The sequence below is a fragment of the Haematobia irritans genome, chromosome 2, assembly GCF_050003625.1.
Source record: "Haematobia irritans isolate KBUSLIRL chromosome 2, ASM5000362v1, whole genome shotgun sequence".
Classification (NCBI taxonomy): domain Eukaryota; kingdom Metazoa; phylum Arthropoda; class Insecta; order Diptera; family Muscidae; genus Haematobia; species Haematobia irritans.
In genome coordinates, this window is record NC_134398.1 from 75,743,942 (window position 1) to 75,764,159 (window position 20,218).

General features: G+C 33.5%; 1 protein-coding gene across 3 annotated transcripts in view; it reads right to left on the reverse strand.

Annotated features, from left to right (window-relative positions):
* Positions 1-20,218, reverse strand: part of LOC142225536 (uncharacterized) — a 455,965-nt gene that overhangs the window by 226,990 nt on the left and 208,757 nt on the right. For all 3 annotated transcript variants that reach the window (XM_075295326.1, XM_075295327.1, XM_075295325.1), the window contains one exon: positions 13,762-13,949. In XM_075295326.1, coding sequence (XP_075151441.1) covers positions 13,762-13,949 — 188 coding nt within the window. The remainder of the gene's footprint in view (positions 1-13,761; positions 13,950-20,218) is intronic.

A 20,218-nucleotide genomic window follows, 5' to 3' on the forward strand; every position in this document is an offset into this window, starting at 1 on the left:
TCGGTCAATAATTATATATAGCCCCCATATATACCTATCCCCAGATTTGATCTCCGGAGCCCATTGGAAGAGAAAAATTCATCCGATTCGATTGAAATTTGGTACGTGATGTTAGTATATGATATTTAACAATCATACCAAAAGTGGTCCATATCAGTCCATAATCATATTGGAGCCACTTGGAAGAGCAAATTTCATCCGAGTCTGTTGAAATTTGGTACATTGTGCTAGTATATGGTCGTTAACAATCATGCCTAACTAGGTCCATATCGGTCTATAGTTAGATATAGCCCTCAGATAAATCGATCCCCAATCACACAAAAATTGGTCCATATCAAGTTCATGATTATATATAGCCCACATATAAGCGACCCCCATATTTCAATTCTGGCTCTCTACGTACCGTGCAAAAGGTCATATCGATTCGTAATTATTTGTAGACTTACCTATACATAACTTTTTTGTCTAATATATACTACGTATGGACTAACTCACAATTTAGAAAACGATGTTAAGAAGTTTTAACATACCACAACCCAATTAATTCGATTGTGGATCACAGTCTTTCGTAAAAGTTTCTACGCAATCCATGGTGGAGGGTACAAAAGATTCGGCCTGGCCGAACTTACGGCCGTATATACTTGTTTACGTTACTAAAATACATAAACTAAATTTTTACTTAACGTTTGCTTTGGCAGAAAATACATACTTAAATATTTAGTAATAGAAAATATTTATATGCGCAAAATTATATTTTAGCTATATGTCAAAATAAAACAAGTAAGGAAAGTCTAAACTCGGGCGGGGCCGACTATATTATACCCTGCACCACTTTGTAGATCTAAATTTTCGATACCATATCACATCCGTCAAATGTGTTGGGGGCTATATATAAAGGTTTGTCCCAAATACATACATTTAAATATCACTCGATCTGGAAGAATTTGATAGACTTCTACAAAATCTATAGACTCAAAATTTAAGTCGGCTAATGCACTAGGGTGGAACACAATGTTAGTAAAAAACCAGTAAGGAAAGTCTAAAGTCGGGCGGGGCCGACTATATTATACCCTGCACCACTTTGTAGATCTAAATTTTCGATACCATATCACATCCGTCAAATGTGTTGGGGGCTATATATAAAGGTTTGTCCCAAATACATACATTTAAATATCACTCGATCTGGAAGAATTTGATAGACTTCTACAAAATCTATAGACTCAAAATTTAAGTCGGCTAATGCACTAGGGTGGAACACAATGTTAGTAAAAAACCAGTAAGGAAAGTCTAAAGTCGGGCAGGGCCGACTATATTATACCCTGCACCACTTTGTAGATCTAAATTTTCGATACCATATCACATCCGTCAAATGTGTTGGGGGCTATATATAAAGGTCTGTCCCAAATACATACATTTAAATATCACTCGATCTGGAAGAATTTGATAGACTTCTACAAAATCTATAGACTCAAAATTTAAGTCGGCTAATGCACTAGGGTGGAACACAATGTTAGTAAAAAACCAGTAAGGAAAGTCTAAAGTCGGGGGGGGCCGACTATATTATACCCTGCACCACTTTGTAGATCTAAATTTTCGATACCATATCACATCCGTCAAATGTGTTGGGGGCTATATATAAAGGTTTGTCCCAAATACATACATTTAAATATCACTCGATCTGGAAGAATTTGATAGACTTCTACAAAATCTATAGACTCAAAATTTAAGTCGGCTAATGCACTAGGGTGGAACACAATGTTAGTAAAAAACCAGTAAGGAAAGTCTAAAGTCGGGCAGGGCCGACTATATTATACCCTGCACCACTTTGTAGATCTAAATTTTCGATACCATATCACATCCGTCAAATGTGTTGGGGGCTATATATAAAGGTCTGTCCCAAATACATACATTTAAATATCACTCGATCTGGAAGAATTTGATAGACTTCTACAAAATCTATAGACTCAAAATTTAAGTCGGCTAATGCACTAGGGTGGAACACAATGTTAGTAAAAAAAAATATGGGAAACGTTTAAATCTGAAGCAATTTTAAGGAAACTTCGAAAAAGTTTATTTATGATTTATCGCTCGATATATATGTATTAGAAGTTTAGGAAAATTAGATTCATTTTTACAACTTTTCGACTAAGCAGTGCCGATTTTACAAGGAAAATGTTGGTATTTTGACCATTTTTGTCGAAATCAGAAAAACATATATATGGGAGCTATATCTAAATCTGAACCGATTTCAACCAAATTTGGCACGCATAGTTACAATGCTAATTCTACTCCCTGTGCAAAATTTCAACTAAATCGGAGTTAAAAATTGGCCTCTGTGGTCATATGAGTGTAAATCGGGCGAAAGCTTTATATGGGAGATATATCCAAATCTGAACCGATTTCAAGCAAATTTGGCACGCTTAGTTACAACGCTAATTCTACTCCCTGTGCAAAATTTCAACTAAATCGGAGCAAAAAATTGGCCTCTGTGGGCAAATGAGTGTAAATCGGGCGAAAACTATATATGGGAGCTATATCTAAATCTGAACCGATTTGGCTGATATTTTGCAAGTTTTTCGAGACTCATAAAATATTCGGATGTACGGAATTTGAGGAAGATCGGTTGATATACACGCCAATTATGACCAGATCGGTGAAAAATATATATGGCAGCTATATCTAAATCTGAACCGATTTTTTCCAAAATCAATAGGGATCGTCTTTGAGCCGAAACAGGACCTTATACCAAATTTTAGGACAATCGGACTAAAACTGCGAGCTGTACTTTGCACACAAAAATACATCAACAGACAGACAGACAGACAGACGGACAGACAGACGGACAGACAGACTGACGGACATCGCTAAATCGACTCAGAATTTAATTCTAAGCCGATCCGTATACTAAAAGGTTGGTCTATGATTACTCCTTCTTGGCGTTACATACAAATGCACAAACTTATTATACCCTGTACCACAGTAGTGGTGAAGGGTATAAAAATATGGGAAACGTTTAAATCTGAAGCAATTTTAAGGAAACTTCGAAAAACTTTATTTAAGATTTATCGCTCGATATATATGTATTAGAAGTTTAGGAAAATTAGAGTCATTTTTACAACTTTTCGACTAAGCAGTGGCGATTTTACAAGGAAAATGTTGGTATTTTGACCATTTTTGTCGAAATCAGAAAAACAGATATATGGGAGCTATATTTAAATCTGAACCGATTTCAACCAAATTTGGCACGCATAGCTACAATGCTAATTCTACTCCCTGTGCAAAATTTCAACTAAATCTGAGTTAAAAATTGGCCTCTGTGGTCATATGAGTGTAAATCGGGCGAAAGCTTTATATGGGAGATATATCCAAATCTGAACCGATTTCAAGCAAATTTGGCACGCATAGTTACAACGCTAATTCTACTCCCTATGCAAAATTTCAACTAAATCGGAGCAAAAAATTGGCCTCTGTGGGCAAATGAGTGTAAATCGGGCGAAAGCTATATATGGGAGCTATATCTAAATCTGAACCGATTTTGCTGATATTTTGCAAGTTTTTCGAGACTCATAAAATATTCGGCTGTACAGAATTTGAGGAAGATCGGTTGATATACACGCCAATTATGACCAGATCGGTGAAAAAAATATATGTCAGCTATGTCTAAATGTGAACCGATTGTTTCCAAAATCAATAGGGATCGTCTTTGAGCCGAAACAGGACCCTATACCAAATTTTAGGACAATCGGACTAAAACTGCGAGCTGTACTTTGCACACAAAAATACATCAACAGACAGACAGACAGACGGACATCGCTAAATCGACTCAGAATTTAATTCTAAGCCGATCCGTATACTAAAAGGTTGGTCTATGATTACTCCTTCTTGGCGTTACATACAAATGCACAAACTTATTATACCCTGTACCACAGTAGTGGTGAAGGGTATAAATATGGGAAACATTTAAATCTGAAGCAATTTTAAGGAAACTTCGCAAAAGTTTATTTATGATTTATCGCTCGATATATATGTATTAGAAGTTTAGGAAAATTAGAGTCATTTTTACAACTTTTCGACTAAGCAGTGACGATTTAACAAGGAAAATCTTGGTATTTTGACCATTTTTATCGAAATCAGAAAAACATATATATGGGAGCTATATCTAAATCTGAACCGATATCAACCAAATCTGGCACCCATAGCTACAATGCTAATTCTACTCCCTGTGCAAAATTTCAACTAAATCGGAGTTAAAAATTGGCCTCTGTGGTCATATGAGTGTAAATCGGGCGAAAGCTATGTATGGGAGATATATCCAAATCTGAACCGATTTTAACCAAATTTGGCACGCATAGTTACAATGCTAATTCTACTCCCCATGCAAAATTTCAACTAAATCGGAGCAAAAAATTGGCCTCTGTGGGCAAATGAGTGTAAATCGGGCGAAAGCTATATATGGGAGCTATATCTAAATCTGAACCGATTTGGCTGATATTTTGCAAGTTTTTCGAGACTCATAAAATATTCGGATGTACGGAATTTGAGGAAGATCGGTTGATATACACGCCAATTATGACCAAATCGGTGAAAAATATATATGCACTCAAAAAAAAGTGAACTCTCTATTTCACTAAAGCCAATTTAACTTTGTTTTAGTTCATGGAATTATTATGTTTGGAGAAAGTTTCCTCAACTCTAATAATTTTTTGTGTACGTTAGTTAAATTAACTAAAACACAGGAAAAAAATATACACAAATGAAGGACAAAGATTAACTAAATTCGTGTCTTCCACAAAATAGTTCAATATTTTTTTTAAATTTGTAAATTTTACTAAAAATGCGTTCATCATGAACTTCGTATGTCACTAAAGACATTCTTGCAATTTTGAAGTCCAATTTTTTCCTTCAAAATACAAAATTTTCTTTAACAAGTGAAAAAACTTAATTATGTCTAATAAATTTTCTTGAATTTGTCGAAAAATATTTACTTATTTTTATGACATCGGCGCGATGCCAGCGTTTGTTATACTGTTTAGTTAAAATTTTCTAAAAATATTCAAAATTTTCTAAAATTAACCGAAAGTTTTCTTCTTGGTGGGTTCACTGTTTTTTCAGTGTGGCAGCTATATCTAAATGTGAACCGATTGTTTCCAAAATCAATAGGGATCGTCTTTGAGCCGAAACAGGACCCTATACCAAATTTTAGGACAATCGGACTAAAACTGCGAGCTGTACATTGCACACAAAAATACATCAACAGACAGACAGACAGACAGACGGACATCGCTAAATCGACTCAGAATTTAATTCTAAGCCGATCCGTATACTAAAAGGTTGGTCTATGATTACTCCTTCTTGGCGTTACATACAAATGCACAAACTTATTATACCCTGTACCACAGTAGTGGTGAAGGGTATAAATATGGGAAACATTTAAATCTGAAGCAATTTTAAGGAAACTTCGCAAAAGTTTATTTATGATTTATCGCTCGATATATATGTATTAGAAGTTTAGGAAACTTAGAGTCATTTTTAAAACTTTTCGACTAAGCAGTGACGATTTAACAAGGAAAATCTTGGTATTTTGACCATTTTTATCGAAATCAGAAAAACATATATATGGGAGCTATATCTAAATCTGAACCGATGTCAACCAAATCTGGCACGCATAGCTACAATGCTAATTCTACTCCCTGTGCAAAATTTCAACTAAATCGGAGTTAAAAATTGGCCTCTGTGGTCATATGAGTGTAAATCGGGCGAAAGCTATGTATGGGAGATATATCCAAATCTGAACCGATTTCAACCAAATTTGGCACGCATAGTTACAATGCTAATTCTACTCCCCATGCAAAATTTCAACTAAATCGGAGCAAAAAATTGGCCTCTGTGGGCAAATGAGTGTAAATCGGGCGAAAGCTATATATGGGAGCTATATCTAAATCTGAACCGATTTGGAAGATCGGTTGATATACACGCCAATTATGACCAAATCGGTGAAAAATATATATGGCAGCTATATCTAAATATGAACCGATTTTTTCCAAAATCAATAGGGATCGTCTTTGAGCCGAAACAGGACCCTATACCAAATTTTAGGACAATCGGACTAAAACTGCGAGCTGTACTTTGCACACAAAAATACATCAACAGACAGACAGACGGACATCGCTAAATCTACTCAGAATTTAATTCTAAGCCCATCCGTATACTAAAAGGTTGGTCTATGATTACTCCTTCTTGGCGTTACATACAAATGCACAAACCTGTTTATAGCTTTAACTTTTTTCGGTCAAATTCACTAAAAGACATAAAACAAATCAAATTTTAAATATTTTTTAATCCACATTTTATTTGTTTTCCATTAGTTAATTTGCAACAAAAAAAAGAGAATGAATATCGGCTTTTTGATCTGATTCTTAACAATTATTATCATCATCATCACCATCATCACCATCATCATCATCAGTAAAATTACTATATGTATCATTATCATCAACACTGACATTTTGATCACCATCAAGATTTGACTCATATCAACATTTGAATTGCTTCCAAATTTTGGGATTTCTTCTCTTTTAATTTTCTCATTTCTGATATAACTGGATCCAAAGTCATTAACAGTCTTTTAAACTTTCGACGCGAAAAATATATTTTTTTTTACCATGATAGAAACCTAATCTTTGATTTCCCAAAAATATTGAAAATGAATGGCGAATCATTCGCCACTTAAGAAATTACAAAATTTATAATCCACAACTGAATCTTGGAATGAAGTGAAACCATATAAGGATACAACTGAAACAGTAGTTAAAAACAAAAGCAAAAAGTTGATTATTTATATGTGGGTTGAAAAATGTATTTCCATTTAATTTCAAAATGTGCAAAAAAGTGCAGACAACGTTTTCATCTATGCTTTCAAAAGAGTTTATTGTTTAGCTTTATTCACAACTATTTGTCGACATATTTCTCGAAATCTTCTAATTTAAAGACTTACGAGCGAAACTTTGCAATTTAGTTTCGCTCGTATATACACAAGTCACACATAAAAACAAAATACACAAAAATAATCTTATTAACCTGAGGATGAAGGTTCCATTATTATTTTTTAAATTATCGCATTAGAAAACACTCAAAACTAATTTTTAAGACACCAATAATTTACATTTATATCGCACGCAAGGAAAACGTAAAATAACTCCAACTTCAAACATATATAGTGACACAACGGTACTTGTCAAAGACACAATTTTTGCGCTAGTGATGTGGAATTTTGTGTATATTTACCGACTATAAAAATTTTGTCGATTCTTCCAAATTTCATTTTTCAATTAAGTCCCATTTTTGGTATCCAAAACCCCAATGTGAGACGTCCAAAATGGATGGGAGCATTATCTTGTTGGAAAGTCCAAACTTCACCATATGACTCATCTGCAAAATCTATTAAATTATTCTCCAATAAATCGACACATATCTCTGCGTTCATTTTAGTGGGGACAAAACATATTTTAGATGTCCTCGTGCTCCAAAAGCTGTCCATACCATAAGAGATCCACCCCCGTTGGTGCTTTTATTGCAAATTTGACGAGGGTACCGAGAATCTCGCCAATATTTGTGATGACCATCAGGACTATCCAAATTGAATTTCTTTTCGTCGCTAAATATAACCGTTTCGAACTCTTCGTCCCAAAACTTGTATTTTCAGCAAAAGAAATACGAGCATTTTTATGGTGTTGTGTTAACCGCGATTTAGGAATTTTATTTTCGTATTTTATATCGTGCTTGATAATTTGCCCATCTCGTTGTCTAGTCACATTCAGACCCACTTCTCCTTTTATTTCGCTGCAGCTCATATTTTCATGGGCAGCAAGTTGGCGAATATGTCGCTTTGTCCTTTGGTCAACAGTTGGAATGCGCCCACTGCGTTTAGCACAACCATAGTTTGTGGGATTTTTTTTAAAAAAATTGCTAATAGTATTGCGGTGTCGATTTGCCGCCGTTGCAATTTCTCCAATTTTTTTGCCAGCTAGGTCCATTCCGATAATTTTTCCGCGTTCTTCCTCTGAAAGTTCACTTCCTCGAGGCATTTTTCACTAAAGATTAAAAATTTGTACTAAATTTCTTCTGAATACATAAAAAGAACATAAATGTACCTCACCCACAATCTATATTTATTATTCACAATGAAACTGTATATGCACATATAACTATTTTCTATTGAACTTCTAACTTTCATTAGAAATTTCATATAACGGTACATCGAATAGGTGTCTAGCGACAAAATCGCTAATGATAATCATAGCATATAGGGTGATAAACATAGTTAAAAAGAAAAATTTTAAGTACCGTTATTTTCATCCAAAAGAGATATGAAACAATTTTTGCACATATATTTATTTTACGGAGGTGTATCTAAATCTGAGCCGATTTCGATAATATTTCCCAGATTTGGTTGATACCACAGAAGGTTACCTTGTGTACAAATCCGTGAGAGGTTTCTGTAATGTGGTTTGTATTATTGTTGACTCACAGTTTGTAAAAGCAAATTTCCCAAATATGAAAAGAAAAAAAGGAAACAAAGGTTTTGGTTTTAAAATTGAGTTCACATTTATTTTCCTTCTCTTTTTCTGCTTCTTACCACTTCGATCTACAATGTTTAAGTAAGTGAAGATTACATGACAAAAGAATCGGAAAGCAATTGTAATGGATATTCAGCAACAAAATAATTGCAACAATAAAGATAAACTGAAACATGTAAGCATTTTATCCGTTTGAGCGAAAGCTTTTCAACATAGAGTGGGTAACGAATTCAATTCTGGTTAATAATAGAAATTCATAGTAATTTTAAGTACATTTATAAATTCATTGTATGATTCAAATTACATCTAGAACATAAATTCCATGTAATATCAACTAAAACTACGTATTTGTTAAACACAGTTGAACACCTTGTACTAAATTATAGTAAGTTCGGGTACTACATAAGGTTACACGCACAGAAAAAACATGTTTGGACATTATTGCAGCATCCATTTAATGCTTATATAGAGCATGTAATGTCGCGAAAACCATGTATTTTATCTTTGTGAAAATAGTTTTCTAGCCGAGAAAAATGTATGCATTGAATAAGCATTTGAATAGTTCTCAAATGTCGCAAATATGTTCTATCATTTAAATGATAGAATTTGAGAACATTACATGGTTGTGAAAATCATGTGCCTGACCATTCAATGTTGTTGACTTTTTGCAGGGAATAAGGTTTTGTCTAGGTTACGGATAGATATGTCTAGAACCATTACATGGTCATAAAAACCATGTATATTTTTTTCGTGGCCATTTAATTTTTCAGCGAAAAGAATTTTATAAAAACATTGAGCAGGTACACACGATTTTCATTTTGTGCATAAGCCTGTGTTGATTGTTGCTTAGAATGGACGGAGGATATGGAATTATTGTGTTATTATATTTATTATTATATTATTGTTATATTTATTGACACGTGGTTTTATGTGAAATTGCACCAAAATAGAGTGTGAAAAAATATGTGATGTGTGCTTGCACGACATTATAAATACAGATAAACAAGGAATTAGTTTATAGAAAAATAAATAAAGTTAATTTTGTGTTCAAGTGGCGTCCTTTTTTCGACGGCGAAAAAGTTTTCTTCATAAAGATCAAAACATTTTAGGTTGTGACCCTGTTCTTTTAACTGAAAGAAAAACATTTTTGATGAATACCATAACTTTTTAGATAGTGACCATTGTCTTTTGATTCCAACAAAATTCTTTTTATCAATATAATAACATTTTAAATGAGGACAATTTTATTTTTCTTAGAACTATGTTCACTAAGCCAACATGGTTGCTGGTGAAAATGTTACATGGTCGCCGCAAAAATGGCTCCTATCATATTACTTTGCTCTTCGAATATGATTACGACAATCATGTTTCTTCTCTGCGTGTACTCTTCTATAGTACTGATTATTTAAATTATTATTATTTATAAATTAAATACTTGTTTATTTGTTTTTATAATGACGTGCAAGCAAACATCACATATTTTTACACACTCTATTTTGGTTTAATTTCAACATTAAGCAATCATTCCATATATACTTCGTGATCACCAAATGTACAAACGCAGACATCATGTAACTGCAAATAAAAATAAATTATACCATATAACAAAATGCAGAACAAACAAGTAAGGAAAGTCTAAAGTCGGGCGGGGACGACTATATTATACCCTGCACCACTTTGTAGATCTAAATTTTCGATACCATATCACATCCGTCAAATGTGTTGGGTGCTGAATATATAGAGGTTTGTCCCAAATACATACATTTAGATATCACTCGATCTGGACAGAATTTGATAGACTTCTACAAATTCTATAGATTCAAAATTTAAGTCGACTAATGCACTAGGGTGAAACACAATGATAGTAAAACAATATGGGAAAGATTTAAATATGAAGCAATTTTAAGGAAACTTCACAACCTTTTATTTATGATTTATCGCTCCATATATATGTATTGGAAGTAGAGGAAAATTAGAGTAATTTTTACAACTTTTCGACTAAGCAGAGGCGATTTTAAAAGGGAAATGTCCTATTTTGACCATTTTTGTCGAAATCAGAAAAACATATATATGGGAGCTATACCTAAATCTGAACCGATTTCAACCAAATTCGGCACGCATAGCAACAATGCTTATTATACTCACTGAGCACAATTTCAACTAAATCGGAGTTAAAAATTGGCCTCTGTGGTCATATGAGTGTAAATCGGGCGAAAGCTATATATGGGAGTTATATCTAAATCTGAACCGATTTCAATCAAATTTTGCACACTTGACTACACTACTAGTTGTACTCCTATGCAAAATTTCAATCAAATTGGGCCAAACCTCTAGCTTCTAGGACCATATTAGTTCATATCGGGCGAAAGATATATATGGGAGCTATATCTAAATCTGAACCGATTTCAACCAAATTTGGCACACATGACTACACTACTAATTGTACTTCTAGTGCAAAATTTCAACCAAATTGGGCCAAAACTCTGGCTTCTGGGACCATATAAGTCCATATCGGGCGAAAAATATGTATGGAAGCTATATCTAAATCTGAACTGATTTCAAATTTGGCACACATGACTATACTACCAATAGTACTCCTTGTGCAAAATTGCAAGCTAATCGGGATAAAACTCTGGCTTCTGGGTCCATATAAGTGCATATCGGGCGAAAGATATATATGGGAGCTATATCTAAATCTGAATCGATTTTAACCAAATTTGGCACGCATAGCTACAATGCTAAATCTACTCCCTGTGCAAAATTTCAACCAAATTGGGCCAAAACTCTGGCTTTGGCTTAGTCCATACCGAGCGAAAGATATATATGGGAGCTATATCTAAATCTGAACCGATTTCAATCAAGTTTTGCACACTTGACTATACTACTAATTGTACTCCTAGTGCAAAATTTCAACCAAATTCGGCCAAAAATCTGGCTTCTGGGGCCATATAAGTCCATATCGGGCGAAAGCTATATATGGGAGTTATATCTAAATCTGAACCGATTTCAATCAAATTTTGCACACTTGACTACACTACTAGTTGTACTCCTATGCAAAATTTCAATCAAATTGGGCCAAACCTCTAGCTTCTAGGACCATATTAGTCCATATCGGGCGAAAGATATATATGGGAGCTATACCTAAATCTGAACCGATTTCAACCAAATTCGGCACGCATAGCAACAATGCTTATTATACTCACTGAGCACAATTTCAACTAAATCGGAGTTAAAAATTGGCCTCTGTGGTCATATGAGTGTAAATCGGGCGAAAGCTATATATGGGAGTTATATCTAAATCTGAACCGATTTCAACCAAATTTGGCACACATGACTACACTACTAATTGTACTTCTAGTGCAAAATTTCAACCAAATTGGGGCAAAATTCTGGCTTTTAGGACCATATTAGTCCATATCGGGCGAAGGATATATATGGGAGCTATATCTAAATCTGAACCGATTTCAATTAAATTTTACACACTTGACTATACTACTAATTGTACTCCTAGTACAAAATTTCAACCAAATTCGGCCAAAAATCTGGCTTCTGGGGCCATATAAGTCCATATCGGGCGAAAGATATATATGGGAGCTATATCTAAATCTGAACCGATTTCAATCAAATTTTGCAAACTCGTCTATACGACTAAATGTTATGTTTGTACAAAATTTCAAGCAAATCGGTATTAAACTCTGGCTGCTGGGTCCATATTGGTGCATATCGGGCGAAAGATATATATGAGAGCTATATCTAAATCTGAACCGATTTCTTCCAAAATCAATAGGGTTCTATTCTGACCAAAATTAGGAACATGTGCCAAATTTGAAGGCGATTGGACTTAAATTGCGACCTAGACTTTGATCACAAAAATGTGTTCACAGACAGACGGACATGGTTATATCGACTCAGGGACCCACCCTGAGCATTATGGCCAAAGACACCATGTGTCTATCTCGTCTCCTTCTGGGTGTTACAAACATATGCACTAACTTATAATACCCTGTTCTACAGTGTGGCGCAGAGTATAAAAATTGAATGGTCAGGTACATGATTTTCGCGACCATTCAATGGTCTTCAATTCTATCATTTAAGTAATAGAACATGTTTGTCGCATTTGAGAACCATTTAAATACTTAATGCATAAATTTTTCTCCGCTCGAAAATTATTTTTACAAAGACAAAATATATGGTTTTCGCGACAATTACATACTCTAGATAAGCATTAAATGGTTGTGGCAACCGTGTCCAAACATGTTTTTTCTGTGCGTGTGTGTAGTTAAAATAAAGAACATATTTGGGAGGGCATTTTTGGAAGTGCTTTTAAAGTTGTGCCTTTAGAAGAACTTCCAATTTTTTTGCTGGGTAGTTTTTATAGATGGTATAATGGATCAATATAAATATATTTCGATTTTGAAGGACAACTTGGCACCTAGCGTGGAAAAATTGGGCATTTCGAACAGATTTACATTTTACCAGTATAAACACATCCCGTATAATACACGTATGTGGTTATTATAAAACTACCCACGACACCACAATCCCCTGACATAAACATTATAGAGAATTTGTGGTCTTATTGGAAGATTAAATTGAAGTCTAGGCAAATAGCCAACCTATAGCAGTTAAAAATTTGCTTAAAGGAGGAATAAGAAAAAAAGGAACCCGCTTACTGCAATAACCTGATATAATCAATTCCAAATAGATTAAAGGCCCATCGCAAAAATAAAGGAATGCTAACAAAATATTAAAATTAAAAAAAAATAAGAATTTTGTGATGAATATGGAACTGTCCGATTTTTAATTCGACTTTTATTCACATTTAATTGAATTTAATGTGGCATATGCTTTAGTTACGAATTTTAATTTTTTTTAATTTTTATTGTCAAGTTAATGTAAATGAATAAAATATAAAAACAAATTTTTAGCTGATGGCCTCAGTTGCCAATGCTTTTTTATATCTTTATACTAATATTATATTTACTATAAATTTAGTATCAACTATAAATAAATAAATAAAAACAAATTTAAAATCTGTTGCAAAAATTTATACGAAAATTGTGGAATTTCGGACTGTCCGGTTAAATTGAGCCAACGTTTTATATTAAATGTGTTTTAAAATATGGTACTAAAAATGAACCCAAATACAAATTGTTTACAACAAAACATACATGTGTATACTTACTTTTTTAAAAGCAACCTTATGTGATTTTCGCTTGCGGTGGGAAACATGTTTTGTATTTTATTCACTACAGCTTCTGTATCAATTTTATTTGAGAATGAGGTTTCCTGGATTGTTGAACGTCTTGACATATTGACTGTTCGTGGCACCTGTGAAAGCTGAGATTTTTGCACCGGCAACGGAGACATTTCCTGTGTTAAGAAATATACAACCTAAGTAAGTACATAAGAATATTTAGTTTACATTTAAGGTTATTTTAAGATTCTGCCCACACATTGACGTAGATTTGAATCCGGTCGGAGTAGGCAAGGTTTATATTAAGAAAACGAAAATTGTTTATACCTATAGTATATATTTTATTGAATAAAAAGGCACTTTATTTTTACAAAACACTTACTTCACTAAAAATGTGTATGAAATTATACTGTTTTTATACCCTCCACCATAGGATATATTAACTTTGTCATTCCGTTTGTAACACATCGAAATTTTACTCTAAGACCCCATAAAGTATATATATTCTGAGTCGTGGTGAAATTCTGAGTCGATCTGAGCATGTCCGTCCGTCTGTTGAAATCACGCTAACTTCCGAACGAAACAAGCTATATGAAACTTGGCACAAGTAGTTGTTATTGATGTAGGTCGGATGGTATATCGGTCCACTTTTACGTATAGCCCCCATATAAACGAACCCCCAAATTTGGCTTGCGGATCCTCTAAGAGAAGCAAATTTCATCCGATCTGGCTGAAATTTTGTACATGGTGTTAGTACACCCTCAAAAAAAAATCGCTTCTTTAACATATGTTCCAAACATATTTTGCAGGAAGCACATATATTATTGGATACTGCCGAAACATAAATATGTTTGTTTTATGTGAACATATTATATGTTTGGAAGCATTTTGAGTCCAAAAATATTATATGCTTGGAAGAATTTTTCCCAAAGACGATTCTGCTCATTGCCTAACATACTCGTAATTTTCACATCCACGAAATATTTTAGTTCTTGGCACCTTTTTCTGTAATACAAATAATGTTGAAGAAATTACACTTTTATACATTTTTTAAATTTTACCTTTCGCCTGCACGGAGAATCGAACCGAGCACCATACAGTTTGTAAGCCAACACACTATCCACTGGGCTACGTAGCTGTTATGGTCACCAGCAGATAATTATCGTTATAAGTTACATTTATATAGCATAGTTTGCAGCGCTCACGAGCCCATGCAAACATAACATTATTTAACAGAAACATACATTTGTTTGCCACGTGGAGCAGTGGTTAGCATGTCTGCCTTGCATGCAAAGGGTCGTGGGTTCAATCCCTGCTCCGAACGAACACTTTTTTTATTTTTAATTTACACATTTATATTTATACTATATTAAATCTTTATAATGAAACTTCGAAATGTGGGTTATTAAAGATTTATAGTCAGTAACAGTGCTTGATATAAATGAAATTGACTGATTTTTGGATAAAATATTATTTTTTTATTGCAAAAATAACAATTTTGTAACAAAAACCTGTTTTTGGTACAAAACTTTAAAATTTGGAAGGAATTCAAAAACTCTAACAAAAGAAGAACGTGGAGTGGAGTATAAACATACATAAATAATTTTATAATATAAACATAAATTTAGTTAGGCGGGAACAGTTTTTTTACTAGCATTTAACACCGTCGCTCTAAAATGCCTTTTATTTTTCTTTAATAATTCATTCTAAAGAAAATAAACTTTCTAAATTGTTTTAGCTGCAAAACTCGAATTTAATGCCCGCTTTTATATTTGAAGGTGTCCGTCAACTCCTCGTGGACTACTTATTAATAAAGAGGAACTAAACTTTGTTTTTATACATTTTACTGTGTAATTTTTCACTATTTCCTCCTTATTTCATTTTACTGTCCCAACTCTAAAAAGAGTATAGTGCTCTTTCGTTATTTTTATGAAGACCCCTGATTTCTTTTAATAAAAAACAATGGAAGATGAAGATGGGAAAATGGCAGCAGAGGCTATCAAACCATTGACGGTGTTCGATGCAAACGTGTCGTTTATGATTTTTTGTTCCACAAATTAAACTAAGAATAAAAAGAAATTTATATCAGGGAATGACGTAGAACAATCGGTCAAAAGTTTCTCATTATTATTTACACAAAATTTAACATCATTTGTGAGTTTTTAACAAAAAATATTGCAAATTAAAAATGAACGAACGTGTATGTATCGAACACCGTAAATGCAACTTTTGGTATGACGTCGCCCATTTTCCAATCTTCCTTTTCTATTGTTTTTGCTTTTAATGATCCAAGAAAATTGTGCTCAGAAAATTGTGCCCATAAAGCCAAAATGATAAACAAAACACATGTCCACACATACATAAAATGGTGCTCTCAAGGCGAAAACATATGCTGTTTGTTTTTCAAATGTCTATTCTCTTGGTTCCGAATATCTATTCTCTTTATTCAAATTAAATAATATTTAGACTTAAGCATATCAAATGTTTGGCCTTATCATAAAACAATTTTCCGAAACAACATACAAGCGGTTTCACAGAAATTGTTCTCGTTTGATTCTTTCGCTGTTATGTTGATATCTTTCGTCAACTCTCCCGGTTTCCATCTCTATTTCTTTCTCTATACTCTCTCTGTCGCTTTGAATAAAATATCACAACATATGTATGTTTAGTCGAAATTTGTAAATTTATATATGTTTGCATTCACACATATGATTCTTATTAAACATTAATGCCACAAACATAGTATATTCTAACATATTAACATAGATGTCCCAAACATTCAGTGTTAGTTTAGGAACATTACATGTTTGCACTTAAATATATTGTGTTTTAAAATTGTGCCCGAAACACATTTTGTTTATATCGGAACATATGAAAAACATATTTTTCTAACATATTTTCTATAACAACCATGCAAAAATTGGTCCACATCGGTCCATAATTATATATAGCCTCCATATAATACGATCCCCAGATTTGACCTCCGGTGCCGTTTGGAGAAGGAAAATTCATCCGATCTGGTTGAAATTTGGTATGTGGTGGTAGTATATGATATGTAACAACCATGCCAAAAGTGATCCATATCAGTCCATAATCATATATAGCCCCATATAAACCGATCCCGAGATTTGGTTTTGAAGCCTCTTTGAGGAGCAAATTTCATCCGAGTCAGTTGCAATTTGGTATATTGTGCTAGTATATGGTCGTTAACAATCATGCCTAACTAGGTCCATATCGGTCTATAGTTAGATATAGCCCTCAGATAAATCGATCCCCAATCACACAAAAATTGGTCCATATCTAGTTCATAATTATGTATAGCCCCCATATAAGCGACTCCATTATTTAAATTCTGACTTTCTACACCCTCAAAAAAAAAATCGCTTCTCTAACATATGTTCCAAACATATTTTGCAGGAAGCACATATATTATTGGATACTGTCGAAACATTAATATGTTTGTTTTATGTGAACATATTATATGTTTGGAAGCATTTTGAGCCCAAAAATATTATATGCTTGGAAGAAGTTGTCCCAAAGACGATTGTGCTCATTCCCTAACATCCTCGTTATTTTCACTTCCACGAAATATTTTTGTTCTTGGCACCTTTTTCTGTAATACAAATAATGTTGAAGAAATTATTCACTTTTATACATTTTTAAAATTTTACCTTTCGCCTGCACGGAGAATCGAACCGAGGACCATACAGTTTGTAAGCCAACACACTATCCACTGGGTTACGTAGCTGCTATGGTCACCAGCAGATATTTATCGTTATAAGTTACATTTATATAGCATAGTTTGCAGCGCACACGAGCCCATGCAAACATAACATTATTTAACAGAAACATACATTTGTTTGCCACGTGGAGCAGTGGTTAGCATGTCTGCCTTGCATGCAAAGGGTCGTGGGTTGAATCCCTGCTCCGACCGAACATTTGTTTTTTTTTTTTAATTACACATTTATGTTTATACTATATTAAATTTTTATAATGAAACTTCGAAATGTGGGTTATTAAAGATTATAGTCAGTAACAGTGCTTAGGTTAGGTTAGGTTAAAGTGGCAGCCCGATTAAGATTCAGGCTCACTTAGGGCACTTCTAGTTTTAACCGTTGAACCTTCTCGATTATTTTCTTCTGTTGAACCAACCAGATTGTTCCAAAAACAGTAGTAACAGTAACAGTGCTTGATATAAACGAAATTGACTGATTTTTGGATAAAATATTATTTTTTTATAGCAATTTGAGGAAGATGGGAGATTGGCTTGCGTCATACCAAATGTTGCATTTACCAGATTAGTTTAATACATGTTTGTAATCTTTTAGTTGTTTTTAGTTTTTATTTTTTAAATGAAAAATGTAATTTTCTTAATGAAACAATGTTAAATTTTAGGCAACAACAAAAAAATTAAATTTTCCCCTTTATGGAAATTTATTTCGTGCTCTTAATTTCTTTTTATTTGCATTTTAATGCTATGTCAATACTTGTCGTATACGCGTTTGGTTCGAGTATTAAACTAATGTGGTAAATGGTTTGATGTGCTCAGTAGCCAATCTCCCATCTTCCTCTTCTATAATCTTTGTTTAACACCATCGCTCTAAAATGTCTTTTATTTTTCTTTAATAATTAATTTTAAAGAAAATAAACTTTTTAAATTGTTTTAGCTGCAAAACTCGAACTTAATGCCCGCTTTTATATTTGAAGGTGTCCGTCAACTCCTCGTAGACTACTTATTAATAAAGAGGAACTAAACTTTGTTTTTATACATTTTATTGTGTAATTTTTTACTATTTCCTCCTTTATTTCATTTTACTGTCCCAACTCTAAAAAGAGTATAGTGCCCTTTCGTTATTTTTATGAAGACCCCCGATTTCTTGTAACGAACCAAGAAAAAAATTGTGCCCATAATGCCAAAATGATAAACAAAACACATGTCCACACATACATAAAATGCTGCTCTCAAGGCGAAAACATATGCTGTTTGTTTTTCAAATGTCTATTCTCTTGGTTCCGAATGTCCATTCTCTTTATTCAAATTAAATAATATTTAGACATAAACATATCAAATTTTTGGCCTTATCATAAAACAGTTTTCCGAAACAACATACAAGCGGTTTCACAGAAATTGTTCTCTTTTGATTCTTTCGACGTGTTATGTTGATATCTTTTGCCAACTCTCCCGGTTTCCATCTCTATTTCTTTCTCTATACTCTCTCTGTCGCTTTGAATAAAATATCACAACATATGTATGTTTAGTCGAAATTTATAAATTTATATATATTTGCATTCACACATATGTATCTTTTAGTTTTAAATGTTTTAAAATATTTTTAAATATTCTTTTTGTTGTAAATCACTTGATATTAATGACTGATAAATCTTCATAATTACGAATTGGTTTAATTAACGCGCACTATTACATTCATATACTTATTTTCAACAAAAAGGCTGTTCGATTTTAAGAACACGATATCTGCACATTAACAAACTTCTATTTATCACTTAGCACTAAAATTAATTCCTCTTGAATTCATAAAAAACTGAAAGTTTAATAAACTTTTATAAAGAAAACAATTTACAGCACACTTCGGCAAATATGGTCAAATACGGTCTTCCACCAACCGTAAGGCGTTCCACAGTAATTGGGCGAACGATAATATGTAAATTGCTGATGTTTCGGGTTTAGCGAAAAATAAAATTCAGTCGGATATACCCAAAGGTCCCTAACGCGCAATGGGTTGCCCATAAAGCAAAAGGTTTCCAAAAATAAGTTTACATGTCCGAAACCAACAAACATAACGTTGAAATTACCCTCTTTTTAAAATATATCAAATAATTTAGTTTATATTGTTTCTGCGCTCCTGGTGCAGCAAAACGAAACTCCATTAAAATCAACCGGATCACGTGGAGGAAAAGGATACTTGCCAATGATAAGGTATCTTAATTCTTCTTGACATCATCTTCTAAATGTTAAGTCAGTCCATACGTGGTCTATATTAGACAAAAAAGCAGATTAAATATGTATATAATTCTGTTCTTGACCGGTATATATAGGGAAGTCTACCAATAATTACGAACCGATAAGCCTTTTCCGCGGAAATTAGAGAGCCAGAATTGAAATATGGGGGGTCGCTTTATATGAGGACTAAATACTATTATGAACCGATATGGACCAATTTTTGTGTGATTGAGGATCGGTTTATTTGAGGGCTTTATAACTAGAGAACGATATTGACCAAGTTTGGCATAGTTGTTAGCGGCCATATACCAGCAAAATGTTCCAAATTTCTACCGAATCAGATGAGGCTCCGGAGGTCAAATCTGGCGATCACTTTACATTGGGGCTATATATAATTATAGACCGATATGAAATATTTTTGCATGGTTGTTAGAGACCATATAACAGGTTGGCTGATAAGTCCCCGGTCTGACACATAGATGG